Below are 19,903 nucleotides of genomic sequence, written 5' to 3' on the forward strand. Positions count from 1 at the left end.
AGCATGTGTAGGTGGACTGTTATCTTTCCATTTAATCAAAATTGCATGTCTGGTTATCAATTAAGTAAAAGATAAAATTCGTCTTTGTATTGAAGTCAGTAATACATCAATATCTTGAGGTGATCTAAAAAGAGCAATTAAAGGGCAAGGTTCCCATTTTAATTTAAGAATTACTGATAGTAATTTGAAACATCTTTCAAAATTCTTCTAAGCCAGGGTAGGTCCAGAACATATGAATTAGAAGCATCACCCATTTTACATTTGTCACATACAGGATTTATGTATGAATAAAAATGAGACAATTTAACTTTAGACATATGTCCTCTCAGGTTCACTTTAAATTGCAGCAAACAATCTCATGCACAGAAGGAGGTATTGTTAATCAAATTAAAAATGTAGTCCCAAACATCATTGGACAAGATTCAAATCCTGCTCCCAGGCATTCTTGATTTTAACTAGGTGGTCTAGTCTTAGATCAGCCAAATTATCATAAATAAGAGATATTAAGCCTTTATGGGAAGATTCTAGATCAAAAAATGTGTCAAGAACAGTCACCTCATGGATTCTAGGAAAATCAGCCATCTGAGATTGAACAAAGTGTTTAATTTGTAAATATCTAAAAAAAATGACTTTCAGGTAAAATAAAATTTTACCACCATTTAATACCCAATCTGTGCCAGTCATTGAAAGTGGTGTCTTGTAAACAAGGTTAAAAAAAAATGATTGGAGAAACAGGGCTGGCAAGAGAAAAAAAACCTCTGAAATAAAAAAAACTACTAAATTGTACCCATATTCTCAGACTATGTTTAATTATCAGGTTATCAGTTAGTTTATATAAAAAGAGGATAAAGAAGAACCTAGAATTGCCAACATGGAAGTATCCTTGTCAATTCTATTTAATTCACAAGAGTGTATTTCATTCACAAGCCTGGCTTCTCACATCATGGCCACATGCACTGTAGGTGGCTAGTCTAAACTCTATGCCAAGTCGAGCTTACTTAACTAATGACAGTCAGAGTACTGTCATCACAATCTTAAAGGTTGCATTTTATTCATAAACATTTATGATTCAATTATCATTTGTGTTGCTATGACACAGAAGAATGAACTAAACCAGGTCAAGTCCTCAACTTCCTCACAGTAAATTAAGGATTAGAGATAATCCAAGATCATACCCTTCAGGCATTTCTGAAGACATTGCACGTCACATCCCGAGACCCGTGTTTAATTTCACATTTTGGCATGTGCATGCTCTTGATGTCTTTCTTTGCAACAAAACTGACCTAGTGTGCAGTTCCACTTTATTCTTTACCTCTGCAACACCCAACTTTCTCTCTTTCCTTCTAAACATGAAAGATTGCAAACTTTAAGAACTGACGACTTCATCCATCCCTGATGACTCCTGACAAATCGAGTTAAGGAATTGGAGCTGAAGTGGAATGAACTTCAGATTATTTGGGAGGCAGAGGGGGTGAAAGACCAGAGTTACAGGGACATTAGCACACCTAGGAGGTAGGAGCGTAGATGGGTGACAGTCAGGAGAGGAAAGGGGAACAAGCAGTTAGTGCAGGTCACACCTGTTGCCATTCTCCTAAATAACAAATATACCATTTTGGATACTGCTGAGGGAGGCGGTTGTGGTGGGTGGGGGGGGGGGGGGGGGAAGGGGGGGAGGAAAGGAAATGACCTATCAGAGACAAGCCATGGTGATCAGGTCTCTGGCATATAGTCATTGTGTGGCTAAGAAGGGAAGGGAGAATGGGGAGATGTAGTGAAGGGGGATTCCATAGTTAGGGAGACAGATAAGACATTCTGTGGAAAAGAGCCAGTATCCCAGATGGTACATTTCCCCCTGGTCCCAGGGTCCGAGATACCTCAGATCGAGTTCACAGCATTCTCAGGAGGGAGGGTGAGCAGCCAGATGTTGTGGTCCATATAGGGATTTGCAGGGAGAGGGTAACCAGAGTGCCAGAGCAGCTAGAGGAATGGAGAAGGGAAAAAATGATGTGAAAATTACATGCACTGATGAAAGTCAACAGGTTGTACATGGTGGAAATGATCTCAGGTGCATCTATCAGTCTAACAACTCTTAATTTTACTAAAACGGATCTTGGTTTTTGTTGTGACTGTGGTTTCGGGGCTAGTGTTCTGTGTCCCCTTTCTATTTCCATTCCTTCCTGCATTTCTGGCATTCCCAGGACTTTTGGGATCCATTCTTTTATAAATTCTTTCGTATCTTTGCCTTCTTCATCTTCCTTAAGGCCCACTATCTTTATATTGTTTCACCTACTATAGTTTTCCATTATATCCATCTTCTGAGCTAACAACTCCTGTGTTTCTTTAACTTTTTTAACACTTTCTTCCAATTTTCTTTTTAAGTCGTTCACTTCCATATCTACCGCCATTCATGTTCTTCCACATTTTCTAATCTTTTCCCTACATCTGTCATGACCAGCTCTATTCTACTCACTTTTTCTTCTGTACTTTTCATTTTTCTTTTCATTTCACTGAATTCTAGTGTCAGCCATTCTTTTAATGCTTTCATTTGTTCTTGAAATGTTTTTTTATCCATGTAATGTCCATTCATTTTACCTCCTATTCCTCTGTGCAGAGCTTGGTGTTCTTCTCCTTCTTCTTCTGTGTCTGTTCTTGAATTTGTGTCTTCTATTTCTCTTCCTTGTATCTGTGTCTCTTCTGACTTTCTTGTTGAGCTGCTTGTCTCAGTTTGTTGGGTATTTTGTTTTGATGTTGGTGTCTTGATGTTGGTCCTTTTCTTCTGGGTTGGTTATCTGTTGTGTCTCTGGTTTCCTTTTTTCATTCTCATCCCTTCCGTTCCCGTTGTTTTCTTTATCTTCCAGCTGGGAGCCCTGCTGTCGGGTATCTCTCAGCTGTTCATGCTGTGGAGTTTCACTCCAGTGTTGTCTTTGTTGTGTACATCACGCATGCACAGTTCCACACCTCTGTTTGGCACCGTGAGCCATTTTTGCAGTCCTGCGGTTAGTGGGTCGCAACCCTGCGGGGTCTCCACTAACCTTGGGGAGTGGGCTCCTCTTTCCACGGTGGGTCCCTGCTTTTTCGTGCAGGTAAGGCCTTCACCTTTCTCTTCCGGCGTCTTTCTTTCTTTTTTTCTTCCTGTTGTTTTTGGCTTTTCTTTCTTGGGTGCCATTTTCTCCACACCTTTATTTTTTATTTGTTGTGATTTGTGTGTCTGGTGCTTTGCTTTTTCTTCACTATTTTCCTTCTTTTCTGGAGAGGGCTGGTATTCTCCTACCGGCCATTACTCCATTACGTGACTCCTCTTCGTGCACTTGAAGAATGATGGAGAATGAGGACATTCACTCATTTTTCACAAAATGTAGCTCTGAAATACCCTTTGAGGCAGAGAACCTCACACAAACACTGGACACCCAAATGGTGCCAAAGCAACTCACAGTTCCAGAATATGATCAGAAAAGCAAAGACTTTCATTGGCATTAATGAACCTGACTGAGCCCAATTCTCAGAGGAACAAGCTTATTTGAATGGCAATGTTGATTTACCTGCTTAACTTCAAATTAAGTAATATTACAAATAATCAGTCTCTCATAAACATTCTACGGTCTCAAGTGCCGCTCCTGAAGCATAGTTATAGTTATGTAGCTGACCAGAGCTTGATCTAATTCAGGCCTAATAAGATTGAAAGTAAAAAAAAAAGTCTAATTATAAAACATCATGCATTGTTTGAAAAAAATAGGACATTATGCCATAGCTTCAGTTTCAGCTTGGAGCAGCAGTGAATAAAATTGAAAACAACTTTTAGAATAATTTGCCATCCCATGAGTTAAGACTCACAAATAAATTAACAAAGCAAATTCCACCAATACTAGAAAGCATTGAGCTAAAATCAAGACTGAGAAAAGATTTAATGTGGCCCTGACCAACCAGGACAAAAGGGATATTATTCCATGGCAAGTGTCCATTTTTAACAAAGTATTCAAAACACAGCTATAAAAGGTTATTGAAAAGAGCAATGGAGAATCATTTCAGGAAACAACTTCACGTAAAGCAAGTTTCCTTATTTATTTCTCCAGTTTTCCTTGGCAGAATGCATACCAATAATTAACTCTGAATGTATTCTGTTTTTAAATTTTTTTTATTTTTCACACTATGAACCATTTTAACCAAAATACCCACAAACATTTCCCTCTTGAATATGCAGTCATTTTTTCCCCTTTTTCCCCCTCCCTTCCCTCCCTCCTTCCCTCCCCACTCAACGTTCTACATATATAATACAATAAACCCATTAAACAATGTCATCACACAATGAAAATAAACAAGATAATTGTGTCATCTACTTTTACACACTGGGTCAGTTCATTTCATCTTCTTCTCCTTCTGTCATTTTAGGGGGTGGAGGTCCACGGTAGGCCCTCTCTGTTGTGTTCCATGTACGGTTCCAAAATTTTTTCAAATACTGTGACGTTATTTCTTAAATTTTATGTTATTTTTTCCAATGGAATACATTTATTCATTTCTATGTACCATTGCTGTACTCTCAGGCTCTCTTCTGATTTCCAGGTTGACATAATACATTTTTTTGCTACAGCTAAGGCTATCATAATAAATCTTTTTTGTGCTTCATCCAAATCGAGGCCAAGTTCTTTACTTCTTATATTACTTAGAAGAAAGATCTCTGGATTTTTTGGTACATTGCTTTTTGTGATTTTATTTAATATCTGATTTAGATCTTCCCAAAACTTTTCCACTTTCTCACATGCCCAAATTGCATGTACTGTTGTTCCCGTTTCCTTCTTACAGCGAAAACATCTATCTGATACTGTTGGGTCCCATTTATTTAACTTTTGGGGCTTGATATATAGCCTGTGTAACCAATTATATTGTATCATGTGTAACCTCGTGTTTATTGTATTTCTCATAGTTCCGGAGCATAGCTTTTCCCATTTTTCATTCTTTATCAGATTGGACCAGATTAGAGCTAGATAAAATAGGGGAGAAGGTACCAGAAAATATACTATATAAGTGGGATGAAAAGCTGGTGCAACATGGGAGTTCACCAGTACTGCACCATCTGCTCATCATTTGGAAGAAGATTCACATAGAAAGGAAAAAAACAAATTACCAACTACCAAAATTATTAATGACGCAAAATCAACAAATCCCATTTACAATAGATAACCTTTCCTTTAGAGAATGGGAGAGAAAAGGGATCAAAAGAATAGAAAATTGTTTTTTTGGGAAATAATTTATTATCTTTTGAACAAATGAAGTACAAATATGGTATAACTCACGATACAATGTTTGGGTACCTCCAACTGAAAACCTACTTGAAGGACAAATTGGGAAGCAGATTGAGATTACCAGAAGGAAGCAGCTTTGAATATGTGATTACAGACACAATGATAATTAAAAGATTTATAACAAACATGTACATCAAACTGCAAGAGAAAGAGAATGATGAAATAAGCTGTAAACCCAAACAAAAGTGGGAACAAGACCTAAACATAAAGATAAAGAATGAACTCTGAATGTATTCTTCAAACTAATTAGCTCCCAACCCCAAGGACCTCTCACAAACAGCCTGAACTGCGGTGCTTCCAGCAAGGCAGGCAACTTTGCTCATCTGTTTGTTTATTTATTTGTTCACAAAGGGAAGTGTCTCTTAAAATCTCATTAAATTTTGACTGCAGATTACACTTACTTTCTAAGTGTTTTTCTCCCCCACATTTCAATCATTACAAAAAAGCCACTGCTTTATATGGAAGTGATTTATCAGTGAGTGCCAGATTTTTCAGTTTAAACTTTTAAATTTCCAGGAAAGATTACGAAATGTGAGATAGGCAAAAAGTCTGAAACATAGTGGGGATGGTGGTGGCACCATAGTGGTCAGTGTATTCAGCCTCAATTCAAAACCACCGCGGCACATACCTTTCATGGCTAATATCTCAGCAAGGACAATCTGCAAGCTGCGAGAGGAGAGATCTTTTGGTGATACGAAGCAAAGCACGAGTACTTGTGAGCAGGTTCGCAGGAAATGGTCCTCATCCTTCAAACTCTTCAAGCATGGGTGTAAGGGAAAGGGTTTTGGTGGCTGCTCCTCCTGCCTGAAAGGAATCAGACGATTTGAAACATTTATATGTATTTCACACATTATGAAACAATCAACAATTATTCTTTTTCTTTCCAAAATAAAACCCTTACAGACTTTATTGGTACTTTTTTGTATTGACGGGAACTGTGTGCAGTTCTGGTCTCCTGACTTGAGGAGAGATGTACTGGCTTTGGAGGCGGTGCAGATGAGGTTCATCAGGTTGATTCTAGAGATGAAGGGGTTAGCCTATGAGGAGAGATGGAGTTGTCTGGGACTGCACTTGCTGAAATTTAGAAGAAGCAGAGGGGATCTTATAGAAACCATACATTATGAAAGGCAAGATAGAGGAGGCATTGATGGGGTGGACCAGAACTTGGGGACATAGCCTCAGAATTCAGGGTAATAAATTTAGGACGAAGATGAGGTGGAACTGCTTTACCCAGAGGGTGGTGAATCTGGGGAATTCACTGTCCATTGAACCAGTGAAGGCTACCTCAGTAAGTATATTTAAGACAAAGTAGGATAGTTTTTTACAAAATAAGGTAATTAAGAGATTATGGGGGGGGAAAGGCAAGTAGATGGAGATGAATCTGTCATCATATTAGTCATGACCTTATTGAATGGCGGAGCAGGCTCGACAGGCCTACTCCTGCTCCTATTTCTTATCTTCTCATGTTCTTGTATCAATCTGCAATGCAGCTCAAGTTCTTGTTTGGAGAGGGTGAGAAATTTGCACACATTAGATGTTAAGATTACATGCTGATCAGGTGAAAGTAGCCAGTGTCAGGAAGTGAATCAAGAGAAGCCATACCCCATCAAGCATTCCTCAATAAATATACAACATGATAAACAGTAACTTTAGGCACACAAATAAGCTCTTCAAACCATTGTGTTAGTCTTGCTCAAGGTTAAACTGTATTGAAAATTCAATTTTCATCTAAAATAAACTCTATCAGATTATTCAGTATGCATGCTACTTCCCCAATATTAGTTTCACATTTCTCCATACAAAATTTGGAATTTAGTGCAAAGGTTAAAACCTTGTGTTTTTGATTTTTGTTAATTTTGTGCCTATGCCTTTAAGGAAAATTGTTGCTTGTAGTGTTACTATGATGTCATATGTCGCAATATCCGAGCGAACCAAGAGTATCTCATTCTTGAAAACATATGACAGATGTGAGGTCGAAATACTTTTCTTTGAATTCATCTTAATTTGCCTTATTTTATCTCTTTTATATTTGTTTAAAGTTGAATACCATTATCATTATACAGTATGTTTTGTTTACTCATTGTTATGAAAATCTCAATGTGAAGATATGCAAAATTATTATTCGTTTTTATCAAAAAATTAAAGGTACTTACAGCTGCATCTACAAAGTTTGATTTATTGAATTAATAAGATGGTAATTCGGAAAATCATCCCTTATGTTTCTGTGAAGATGACATGTTTTGAAATTGGGAATTATTAGAACTTGGAAAGTGTTGTCTATATTCTTATTCAAAGAAAAGTTAGGATTGTGAAATATATCTGGAAAAACTCAATTTATTAAGCATTTAAGCTTTAAAGAAGTTTAGTTGTCTGTGAGAAGATTCCAGAAGCCTCTATGAGAACATGTCTGTCTGACTGCAGACACCTGTAACCTTGAGAGATAACATAGAGCTCTGGTTAGCAGAATCTGGCAGAAAGCCCAGAATGTGTTCTATAAATAACTGATATGAAAGTGCCAATGTGCAGAACAGAGACATTCTCTTAAAAGAAATCCTCTTAAAAGGACCACGCAAGACACAAATTTGTTTACAGTTCCCTGAACCAGGAAGACAGGAGAGGACAGGCTGCAGTGTGAAGAACCCAAGATGGAAAAGAAGAAGTCTTGTCGGGCTAAAGACCTCAAGCAACCAGCTCCTCTCAAAGAGCCATTTGGTTGTGAGTTGAGCCAGCACGGTGGACTGACAACACTTGGCAGAAGATTAGATCCAGCCACCATTGAAGAAGCAGCTTCAACTACCAAGCAAGAAGAAGACTCCAATAAGGCACTGCATGCCTCAATAGCAGACTTAAAGGTTAGTGGAACTGAAACAGATGAATGTATGTTGTAAAGCCCCACTGATGCTGTATCGAGCAAATTGCTGAAGATAGAGACTCAATCAGTGGTATCTAAAAGTTCAGATGTGAATCCTGATGATAGTATTTCCAGGGTTATGAGCACAGGAAGATTTTCAAAGTCTTCAAAGGCATCTAGAGCAAGTACAGCTTCGCATGCATCAAGCATTTCAGCTATGCATGCTAAGGCACAATCAGATTTGGCTATCGAGACACATTGTGAGTAGTTGGAGAAGAGATGAGCTCTAGAAGATTAAAAAAACTGAAATGAAGAATCAGCAACTAAGGGAAGAAGCTGAAATAAAAATTCAGCAAGAAGAACAAAATATTATTAAAGAGAGAAAATATTATATCTAGAGGAACAATATGCTTTCAAGATAGCCAAAGTAAAAGCATTATCTCAGGCTTCTGTAAGATCTATCACTCAAAGTGAAATACCCAAAGGGCTCACACCTAACATTCCAGCAGATCAATGGGTACTGCAGCCTCAAGAATTGAACCTACTCAAGCACCACAGGTGGTGCTGCGAGTACTCAAATGTCAATGACCAACCCTCTGGAAAGGGCTAGCAACATTCTATCTTTTCACATCACACAATTTATAAATGTTCCTGAAAGGAGAGCATTTCAACCAAGTTCAACCATGCAAGATGTCTCTTCGTGTTGCTGAAGAACCAGCAATAAGTCAAGGATCTCCACCAGTACCATCACTTACATACTAAGGATCCCCATTAATGCCATCACTTACGACTCAACGTCCTACACCTATGGCACCAGTTCAAGTTCCATTTGCTCCATTCACAACAAGACAATCAGTCGTAAGCCATGGTGGACAAGACAATATATTATCACTCATAGAAAAACAAAATAAAACCTCTGCTATGTTAGCGCAGCAACAAGGTTCATATGTTTTACCCAAGAAGGAAATTCCAGTTTTTAACTGGAAATCCATTACAATATCTGACATTCATGAAATATTTTGAACATCACATTGAAAGTAATACATCACATTGATCGTTTATATTACCTGGAACAGTTTACTGGAGGACAGGTGAAGAAGTTTGTCAAAATGTGCCAATATATAGAGCCAGACCAAGGTTTTAAAAGGGCGAAAGAATTATTGCATCATAATTATGGGGATGAAAATAAAATTGCAAGGGCCCACATCGACAAGATTCTTTCTTGGTCAGTAATAAAGTCAGAGGACACAGAGGCTTTACAAGCATACGCTCGCTTTCTGAGAGGATGTGGTAACGCAATAGGAAGTAGGGTACATTTGCAAGAGCTGAACTTTCTTGCTAATTTGTTGATTATTGTCAATAAATTACCTTATAAACTGAGGGACGTATGGAGAACCAAAGTTGGAGAGCTTAAGATGCTTTCCGGAAGGGATGACACTTTTGAGGATGTTTTACAATTCTTGGAATGGCATGTATGTGTTTACACCATGTGGGCACTTGGAAATTTTAAGGATACTTCAATAGTTCCAAAAGATGTAAAGAAGTCTAAATCGTCATCTCATCAGAAACCTTTGTTACTCCTGTGTCAGATTCGAGCACAGGAAAGAACAAGGAAACAATGGAAAAGGAAGATCAGACTGTTCAGGAAAGCTGTTTGTATTGCAAAGATAAGCATGCTTTAGAAAGATGTTCATGACTGGAGAAAAAGTCGTATGACAAAAAATGAAACTTTTTACAGAAGAATGGAATATGTTTTGGTTGCTTGTGTAGAGGACACATCAGTAAAACTTGTAATAAAAGACTCAGTTGTGATATATGCAGTTTAAAGCATCCAAAGTTACTGTATACTCAACAAAGTTGAGATGGAAGTCAAACGATCTGAATCAATGACTAAAGACACAGTCAAAGACAATGCCTCAGCTTCAGTTCAGACAAACAGTCTTACTGGGGCCAGTAACAAAGCTCTCTCAATAGTTCCTGTATAGGTTAAAGCTAAAAAAAAAAAAGGAAGCTTCATACTGAAGCTTATGGGCTGGAATATAAACGTTAAAAACCTTGTGTTTTTGATTTTTGTTAATTTTGTGCCTACCCTTGAAAGGAAAATTGTTGATTGTAGTGTTACCATAGTTACTATGATGTCATATGTCATAAATATCCGAGCAAACCGAGAGTTTGTATCTCATTCTTCGAAGAATTGAGATGAGAGCTTGAAATACTTTTCTTTGAATTCATCTTATTTTGTTTATTTCTTTTATATTTGTTTAAAGTTGAATATCATTATCATTATACAGTATGTTTTGTTTATTCATCGTTATGAAAATCTCCATGCGAAGTTATGCAAAATGTTTATCCTTTTTTAATCAACCAATTAAAGCTACTTACAGCTGTAACTATGAAGTTTGATGTATTGAATTAATAAGATGGTAATTTGGAATATCATTGCTTACGTTTCTGTTAAGATGACATTTTTTGAAATTGGGAAATATTAGAACTTGGAAAGTGTCGTCTATATTTAGTGTCAAATGTTATTGTGTTCTATGCAGTCGATTTCCATTTAATATTCAGGATTTAGTCAAAGCCAAGTCCTGGGAGAGTAATTTGAATATAAAGATGCACCTTGAATAAAATATGTGTTCCAAGCCCAGAGGATTCCAAAACCCAGCAGCAATAGATATTCACCAAGACAAATGGTTACTTAAACAAAAGTTGTTTTTAATTATCTTTAAACATGAAAACAGAATCAAACTTTAACGTATCACTATTTGCTTAACTAACTTAACTTAACCCCCTTCAAATTCTAAGCACACGTATAAGTAATGTGTGTGTAAGTTCAGAAAAGTTCTTTGCTTCACAGTCCAATCTCATTTCTCATTCCTCCAAGTTCACTGGTTGCAGGCAATTCTTATACTGTGCACAGAATTAAACATTTATGAAGTTCACCATGCTTTGGTGCTTGAAAGGTAAATGGTTACCACTCAGGAAGGTTCTTGTCAGTGTTCAGAGAGATTTGTTGTACGCTGACATCCACAATTGACTCTTTTTTTAAATCAGCCTCTTCAGTATATCACTGAAGGAACATGCCCCCTCAGGATTCTGCAAATAATAACTTCTTTCTTTCAGAACACCACAGAGTGCCTTTTTATTTCTCTTTTTCCAAATAAAACATTAGACAGCCAGTCCTCTTCTCTTGCATGAACCACAAGGGTTTTGACCAAGCTGAACTAAGAACTCACAGCCCATCTTCCAAATGAGGATTTCCACAAGCTTGCCAGCTTGTCCTGTTCCAGTCCCAGTTGCTGCTGCTGACTGTAAAACTGTAGAATTGATCTATGTATGTGTGTGTGTGTGTGTGTGTGTGTGTGTGTGTGTGTGTGTGTGTGTGTGTGTGTGTGTGTGTGTGTGTCTCTCTCTCTCACACAGCCTGTTTTACTCTCTCTGCTTGCAAAACCATATGACCCTCCTAGAACAGCAAGTTCCACTCCAGACAGAATGCGGCTCCAACAAGCTCTTTCATCTGTTGTCTTTTTGTAAACAACAATCCATTAATGAAGTCTATTGGGCACTGTCCAAAGCTTTTGCAAAGACTGTTACCCCAGCATGTCTAGCATGAGCAGAGCTCCAGTATTTTAAATAAGATCTGTTCAAACTTTATTCTTAGTAGAAGAGGGATTGCCAGAGGGAATGGACTCTTGAATTTATAAAATTTGCATCAAATATGGACATGGAGAGTTATGCAGTAACTTCACTTCTATAGATTGGCACACAGTGTTCCAAAGGTCCCATATTGTGCTGTACTGCTTTACATTCAGTCAACCATTGTCTTACCAACCATTTAGTTCCCATCAATCTCATTCTCCATTCCTTGGTCCAGAGAAACATAAAGAGGAGCAGAAGTATTCAGTCCTACAAACCTACTCAGATTTGTCAGATTTCAGATTTATTGCCAGAATGCATCCATATTTGTTTTTTCAGCAGGTACAACAGAATTAGAGTGTGTAGCCTGCGCCGCGTTCTTGGAGGCTGCCTACATCTGCCAGGCGGACTTCACTGAGAGCGGCTATGTCGATGTCAAGTCTGAGGAGTTCATGTGCAATGAGGGCAGACCGACGTTCAGGTCGGTGGCTGTCAGCCTTGTCTAGCATGGTTCTGATGTTCCAGCATGCTAGCTTGAGTTTGTGAGCATCTTTTGAGGGGGAGGACGTGGAGGGGGAGGACGTGGAGGGGGAGGACGTGGAGGGGGAGGACGTGGAGGGGGAGGACGTGGAGGGGGAGGACGTGGAGGGGGAGGACGTGGAGGGGGAGGACGTGGACCTGTCCTCGGGCCTGCGCAAAGGAGCTTTTAGGTGGAGTGCAGTGCGCGCAGTACTGGCCCCACCCTTTACACCCATGGTTCGTGTGCCGTGGCCAAGCAAGCTGGGACGTGGCAGCGAGGTCCTTGGGTCGTAGGTTTTATATCGGAGTGGCCTTCTCCTATGCAGGTTTCTTACCCGGGCTGGAGGGGCCTGCCTCCCCTCCTAGGTCGGTCCATACTGCCCGGACCGGGGCCGAGGCCGCCGCAGTTCACCCTGTGCCTGGATTGGGGCCGCCGCCTCCCACTCTCTGCCCGGATTGGGGCCTTCGCCTGCCCCACTCGACCGAGGCCGGGGCCGCCGTCTCCCCCTTGCTCCTGCCCGGATCGGGGCCGCCGCCGTCTACCCTTCGCCCGGACCGGGGCCGGGGCCGCTGCTGCTCTCCCTGTGCCTGGACTGGGGCCGCCGCCTCCCACTCCCTGCCCGGACCGGGGCCTCCGCCTGCCTCTACTGGTCTGGCAAGCCTTCGGTTGAACGACGCCTATCTGGTGTAGGCTTCATGGTCAAGAGCTTCATTGCCTCCAAACTCGAAAACCTTCCGACAGGCCTCTCGGACCGAATCATGTCCATGCGACTCCCACTTCAAAACAAGCGTCACATCACCCTCATCAGTGTCTATGCTCCAACCCTCCAGGCGGAACCAGCAGAAAAGAACTAGTTCTACACCGACCTGCGCAACCTCATCCAACGTACCCCTACAGCCGACAAGGTTGTCATCCTGGGCGACTTCAACGCTCGTGTCGGCAAAGACTCAGAAACCTGGCTAGGAATCCTGGGCAAGCATGGCGTCGGCAAGTGCAACGACAATGGGCGCCTCCTGTTGGAGCTCTGCGCAGAACAGCGACTTGTCATTACAAACACCCTTTTTCAGCAGAAGGACAGCCTTAAGACCACCTGGATGCATCCCCGATCCAAACACTGGCACCTCCTGGACTACATCCTGGTGCGAGAAAGTGACAAACAAGATGTGCTCCACACCAGGGTCATGCCTAGCGCGGAATGCCACACTGACCACCGGCTGGTTCGCTGCAAGCTCAACCTTCACTTCAAGCCAAAGCCCAGGAACAATAAAGCGCCCAGAAAGAGGTTCAATGTTGGAAACCTGCAGTCAGACGAAGCGAGAGGAAACTTCCAGGCAAACCTCAAAGCAAAGCTCGACGTTGCAACCCGCCTCACGGACCCGTCCCCTGAAACCCTCTGGGATCAGTTGAAGACTACCATACTGCAATCCACTGAAGAGGTACTGGGCTTCTCCTCCAGGAAAAACAAGGACTGGTTTGACGAAAACAGCCAGGAAATCCAGGAGCTGCTGGCAAAGAAGCGAGCTGCCCACCAGGCTCACCTTACAAAGCCGTCCTGTCCAGAGAAGAAACAAGCCTTCCGTCGCGCATGCAGCCATCTTCAGCGCAAACTCCGGGAGATCCAAAATGAGTGGTGGACTAGCCTCGCCAAACGAACACAGCTCAGCGCGGACATTGGCGACTTCAGGGGTTTCTACGAGGCTCTAAAGGCTGTGTACGGCCCCTCACCCCAAGTCCAAAGCCCGCTGCGCAGCTCAGACGGCAAAGTCCTCCTCAGCGACAAGATCTCCATCCTCAACCGATGGTCAGAACACTTCCAATCTCTTTTCAGTGCCAACCGCTCAGTCCAAGATTCCGCCCTGCTCCAGCTCCCTCAACAGCCCCTTAGGCTAGAGCTGGATGAGGTTCCCACCCTGGATGAGACATATAAGGCAATCGAACAACTGAAAAGTGGCAAAGCAGCAGGTATGGATGGAATCCCCCCAGAAGTCTGGAAGGCTGGCGGCAAAACTCTGCATGCCAAACTGCATGAGTTTTTCAAGCTTTGTTGGGACCAAGGTAAACTGCCTCAGGATCTTCGTGATGCCACCATCATCACCCAGTACAAAAACAAAGGCGAGAAATCAGACTGCTCAAACTACAGGGGAATCACGTTGCTCTCCATTGCAGGCAAAATCTTCGCTAGGATTCTACTAAATAGAATAATACCTAGTGTCGCTGAGAATATTCTCCCAGAATCACAGTGCGGCTTTCGCGCAAACAGAGGAACCACTGACATGGTCTTTGCCCTCAGACAGCTCCAAGAAAAGTGCAGAGAACAAAACAAAGGACTCTACATCACCTTTGTTGACCTCACCAAAGCCTTCGACACCGTGAGCAGGAAAGGGCTTTGGCAAATACTAGAGCGCATCGGATGTCCCCCAAAGTTCCTCAACATGATTATCCAACTGCACGAAAACCAACAAGGTCGGGTCAGATACAGCAATGAGCTCTCTGAACCCTTCTCCATTAACAATGGCGTGAAGCAAGGCTGTGTTCTCGCACCAACCCTCTTTTCAATCTTCTTCAGCATGATGCTGAACCAAGCCATGAAAGACCCCAACAATGAAGACGCTGTTTACATCCGGTACCGCACGGATGGCAGTCTCTTCAATCTGAGGCGCCTGCAAGCTCACACCAAGACACAAGAGAAACTTGTCCGTGAACTACTCTTTGCAGATGATGCCGCTTTAGTTGCCCATTCAGAGCCAGCTCTTCAGCACTTAACGTCCTGCTTTGCGGAAACTGCCAAAATGTTTGGCCTGGAAGTCAGCCTGAAGAAAACTGAGGTCCTCCATCAGCCAGCTCCCCACCATGACTACCAGCGCCCCCACATCTCCATCGGGCACACAAAACTCAAAACGGTCAACCAGTTTACCTATCTCGGCTGCACCATTTCATCAGATGCAAGGATCGACAATGAGATAGACAACAGACTCGCCAAGGCAAATAGCGCCTTTGGAAGACTACACAAAAGAGTCTGGAAAAACAACCAACTGAAAAACCTCACAAAGATAAGCGTATACAGAGCCGTTGTCATACCCACACTCCTGTTCGGCTCCGAATCATGGGTCATCTACCGGCACCACCTACGGCTCCTAGAACGCTTCCACCAGCGTTGTCTCCGCTCCATCCTCAACATCCATTGGAGCGCTTACACCCCTAACGTCGAAGTACTCGAGATGGCAGAGGTCGACAGCATCGAGTCCATGCTGCTGAAGATCCAGCTGCGCTGGATGGGTCACGTCTCCAGAATGGAGGACCATCGCCTTCCCAAGATCGTGTTATATGGCGAGCTCTCCACTGGCCACCGTGACAGAGGTGCACCAAAGAAAAGGTACAAGGACTGCCTAAAGAAATCTCTTGGTGCCTGCCACATTGACCACCGCCAGTGGGCTGATAACGCCTCAAACCGTGCATCTTGGCGCCTCACAGTTTGGCGGGCAGCAACCTCCTTTGAAGAAGACCGCAGAGCCCACCTCACGAACAAAAGGCAAAGGAGGAAAAACCCAACACCCAACCCCAACCAATCAATTTTCCCCTGCAACCGCTGCAATCGTGTCTGCCTGTCCCGCATCGGACTTGTCAGCCACAAACGAGCCTGCAGCTGACGTGGACTTTTTACCCCCTCCATAAATCTTCGTCCGTGAAGCCAAGCCAAAGACAACAGAATTACCACCAATTGGTCATGCAAAAAATAAATTGTACATAGTGTACACATGTAAACAAATAAAAGAACTGTTACTAGGTAATGAATGTAAACAAATTGACTGTACAATAAAGAGAGAAGAGAGGAAAATCAATATAGTGCATCAGTAAAAGTCCTCAATATAATCATGGCCGATCATACAACTTCAGTACCCTAATCCTGCTTTATCATAAAAGATTGTTTGCAGGTGCAGAAGGCTATCAATAAGGCAAATGAAATGTTGGCCTTCATTGTTAAGAGGGATTGAATTTAGGAGCGGGAAGGTTATGCTGCAACTGTACAAGGTACTAGTGAGATCACTCAATAGGTCTTCTTACTTGAGGAAGCATGTACTGGCTTTCTTGGCAAGTTCACCAGTTTGATTCTAGAGTTGAAGAGGTTAGCCTATGAGGAGAGGAGTTGTCTGGGACTGTACTCACTAGAATTTCAAAGAATGAGTGGGGACCTTATAGAAATGTATACAATTATAAAAGGCACAGATAAAATGGAGGTTAGCAAGTTGTTCCATTTATGGGGAGACTAGGACTAAGGGCCATAACCTCAAGATCCAGGGTAGATGATTTAGGAATGAGATGAGGAGGAAATGATTTTCCCTAAGGGTGGTGAACCTATGGAAATTGCTGTCCATTTAAGCAGTGGAGGCTACCTCAGTAAATATATTTAAGACAAGGTTGGATACATTTTTACAAAGTAGGGGAATTTAGGGATAAAGAGAAAAGGCAGGGAGATGGAGATGATTATCACATCAGCCATAATCTCATTGAATAGCAGAACAAGCTCAATGGGCCAGATGGCCCCCTCTTCCTCCTATTTCTTATGTTTCTCATCTTAGTCCTAAATGGCTTCTTCTTTCTTTCTTCTTTGGCTTGGCTTCGCGGACGAAGATTTATGGAGGGGGTAAAAAGTCCACGTCAGCTGCAGGCTCGTTTGTGGCTGACAAGTCCGATGCGGGACAGGCAGACACGGTTGCAGCGGTTGCAGGGGAAAATTGGTTGGTTGGGGTTGGGTGTTGGGTTTTTCCTCCTTTGCCTTAGTGACTCCTGGTTTTGGATACTCCCAACATCAGAAACATTATTCCTGCATCTAACTTGTCTCATCCTGTCTGAATTTTATGGTTCTCAAAAAGATTCACAATCATTGATCTAAATTCCAGTGAATATAACCCTGGTCTCTCCAGTTCTGCCACCCCAGAAATCAGTCTGATCTGCCGATTCAAGTGCTTTTCAGATTTCTCATCATTGTGAATGTACCTGCCTCCATCAACCACTCAGGCGATGTGTTCCAGATTCAACCAGCTTCTGGTTGAAACAAAATTCATCCTGTTGTCATTCCTGAGACACTTTTGCCTTACCCCAAAATCTCTAAATTTACACACCTCTCTTTTGGGCAAAGAACTTCCTACTACAGTATTAATCCTTTTTATGCCCTTCTCAGATTTCTTCATTCTGAGAAAACAAACCAATTCTATCCAGACAGAAATATTCCATCCTAAGCAACATGCTGGTGAATTTTCTTTGTGTACCCTCTCCAATGTAATTACTTCCTTCCAAATGGCATGACCAGAAGCATTCACATACGACTCCAGCTGTGATCTAAGAATAAGTGTGCAAGATAAACTAATTGTTGATTGTGAAAAGATGAACTGATATGATTAGAGTGAATCAGGTCAGCAATGTCCAGCTTTGGAAACATCAGGAATGCTCAGCAATTTGTACTTGACGAGGGCAAGAGTCATGTTAGCACTTGAAAAAACTGGAGCAGTGAGGGGCGACCATGATGATGTCATCATTATGCTCACAGAAGTGACATCCTGAGACAAATAACACAGACAACATCAAGAGAGCAAACCTAGGGGGGGGAGTCACGTGATGGAGTAGTGGCTGGTCGTGTGGAACCAGCCCTCTCCAGAGAAAAGAAAAAAAAAGTGTGAAAAAGCAGAGCTCAATAAACATAAAATACAGGAAGAGAACGATAAAGTTACAGAGAAGAGACAGAAGATGGGACTCAAAAGAGAAAAAGTAAGAATAACAGAGAAAAGGGAAGAAGGAAAATCACTGGAGAAGAAAGAAGAAGGCCTTACCTGCACGTCGGAGCAGAGAGCCACCGTGGAGAGAAGAGGCCGACCTCCGGTGTTGGTGGGCCCCCAGATAAGTGGTGTCCTCCCGACCAGCGGACTTCAAAAATGGCTCTCGGAGCCAAGAAGAGGTACGCAACTGTGCATGCACGAAGAGTTACGCATGTGCAATGCGCAAGTAAAAGAAAAGGTTAATGCCGGCGGGAGGGGGACTCAGTTGAGGAATGGCCAGCTGTGAGACGCCCAGTATCGGGGCGTTTGGCTGCGGGAATGTAAGCAAGAAAGAAGAAAAGAGTGGTGAGAAAGAATGAAGGACTGGAAGAGGGTAAGTAGCAATGGGGCGACCGGCAGGAGGACAACCTGAAGCAGGAGGCCCAGCAACGGGACGGCCTGCAGCAGGGAGCCCAGCGCTGGGTCGACCTGCAGCAGGGAGGCCCAGCAGCAGCAGACACAGCAGCTGGAGGCTCAGCAAGGATACAGAAGGAGTTCACCAGAAAAAGATGAAGATACACAGATACAGAGAAGAGAAGAAGATGACACAGACATAGATACAGGCACAGAAGAGGAGGGGGAAGAAGACCAAGAATTTCAAAGGAAAGAAGGTGGTAAAATAGGACAAAATTTAGATAAAGCATTTTTCAAGAACAAATGAGGTCATTAAAAGAATGGCTATCATTAGAATTTTGTTCAATCAAAAGAAAAATGAAAAGAGCTGAAGACAGAATGCAAAGCTTAGTCATGACTGAAATAGGGAAAAGAGTAGAAAATATGGAGGAACAAGAAGCTGCTGTAGAAATGGAGATAAATGATTTAAGAGGGAAGTTGGAAGAGAGCGGAAAAAAAATTAAAGAAACACAAGATTTATTGTCACAAAAAATTGACGTATTAGAAAACTACAGAAGGCGAAACAACATAAAAATAGTGGGCCTGAAACAACAGATTTACATGAAGAAATAGGAACTGAAAGGGCGCAGAGAGTGCTAGTACTGAAACCGCCACCACATCAAAAACCGAGATCCATATTGGTAAAATTTCTAAGATATAGGACAAGAGAAAACATACTGGAACAAGCAAGAAAGAAGGTTAGAGAACACAATAAGCCGCTGGAATATAAGGAACAAAAAATATTTTTTTACCTGGACATAAGTTTCGAATTTTTAAAGAAGAGGAAAGAATTCAACATGGCGAAAACAATTTTATGGAAGAAAGGGTATAACTTTATATTAAGACATTCAGCAGTACTCAAAGTATTTATTGCTGGGGAATGGAATAGACTGTTCTCGGACCCAAAGAAAGCTCAAGAATTTGCTGAACATTTGCAGGACAGGAGAAGAGAGGAGGAGGAGTGACAAGAAGGATGACCGGCAAGAAATATACAAAAATATATAAAAATATTAAGTAAAGATAATGTATATATAAAGATTTAAAGATGGATAAGAGAAGGGGAAGAAGGGGGGAAAAAAAGAGAGCTTTGTTATAAGTATAGGAAAATATTATTCTCTGGGGGGGCTGGGGGTGGGAGAATAATGGTCACTGCAAAATCGGTTGACGCTTGCAAGTAAGTTCACAAACTGAATAGAAAGGGGAGTTGTGGTTGCCGTCAAGGGACAAGGGGCAATCCAAGGAGGGGAGGTTCATTTGGGGTTAAAGGGTTATTGCTTGTGGGGATTCTTGGGGTACTTCATGTTTTAAGTGTGTTATCATATATTGAGATTAAAAAGGAAAACTTAAAAAACAGTAATGGAAAAAAGGGATGGAGGTGGTGAAGAGGCGGAAGTGAAAA

At 41.9% G+C, this 19,903-nt stretch overlaps 1 protein-coding gene across 6 annotated transcripts in view; it reads right to left on the reverse strand.

Annotated features, from left to right (window-relative positions):
* Window positions 1–19,903, reverse strand: part of snx25 (sorting nexin 25) — a 367,103-nt gene that overhangs the window by 224,002 nt on the left and 123,198 nt on the right. For all 6 annotated transcript variants that reach the window (XM_069939621.1, XM_069939646.1, XM_069939613.1 and 3 more), the window contains exon 4: window positions 5,926–6,101. In XM_069939621.1, coding sequence (XP_069795722.1) covers window positions 5,926–6,101 — 176 coding nt within the window. The remainder of the gene's footprint in view (window positions 1–5,925; window positions 6,102–19,903) is intronic.

The sequence above is a fragment of the Narcine bancroftii genome, chromosome 1 (assembly GCF_036971445.1).
Source record: "Narcine bancroftii isolate sNarBan1 chromosome 1, sNarBan1.hap1, whole genome shotgun sequence".
NCBI classification, from domain to species: domain Eukaryota; kingdom Metazoa; phylum Chordata; class Chondrichthyes; order Torpediniformes; family Narcinidae; genus Narcine; species Narcine bancroftii.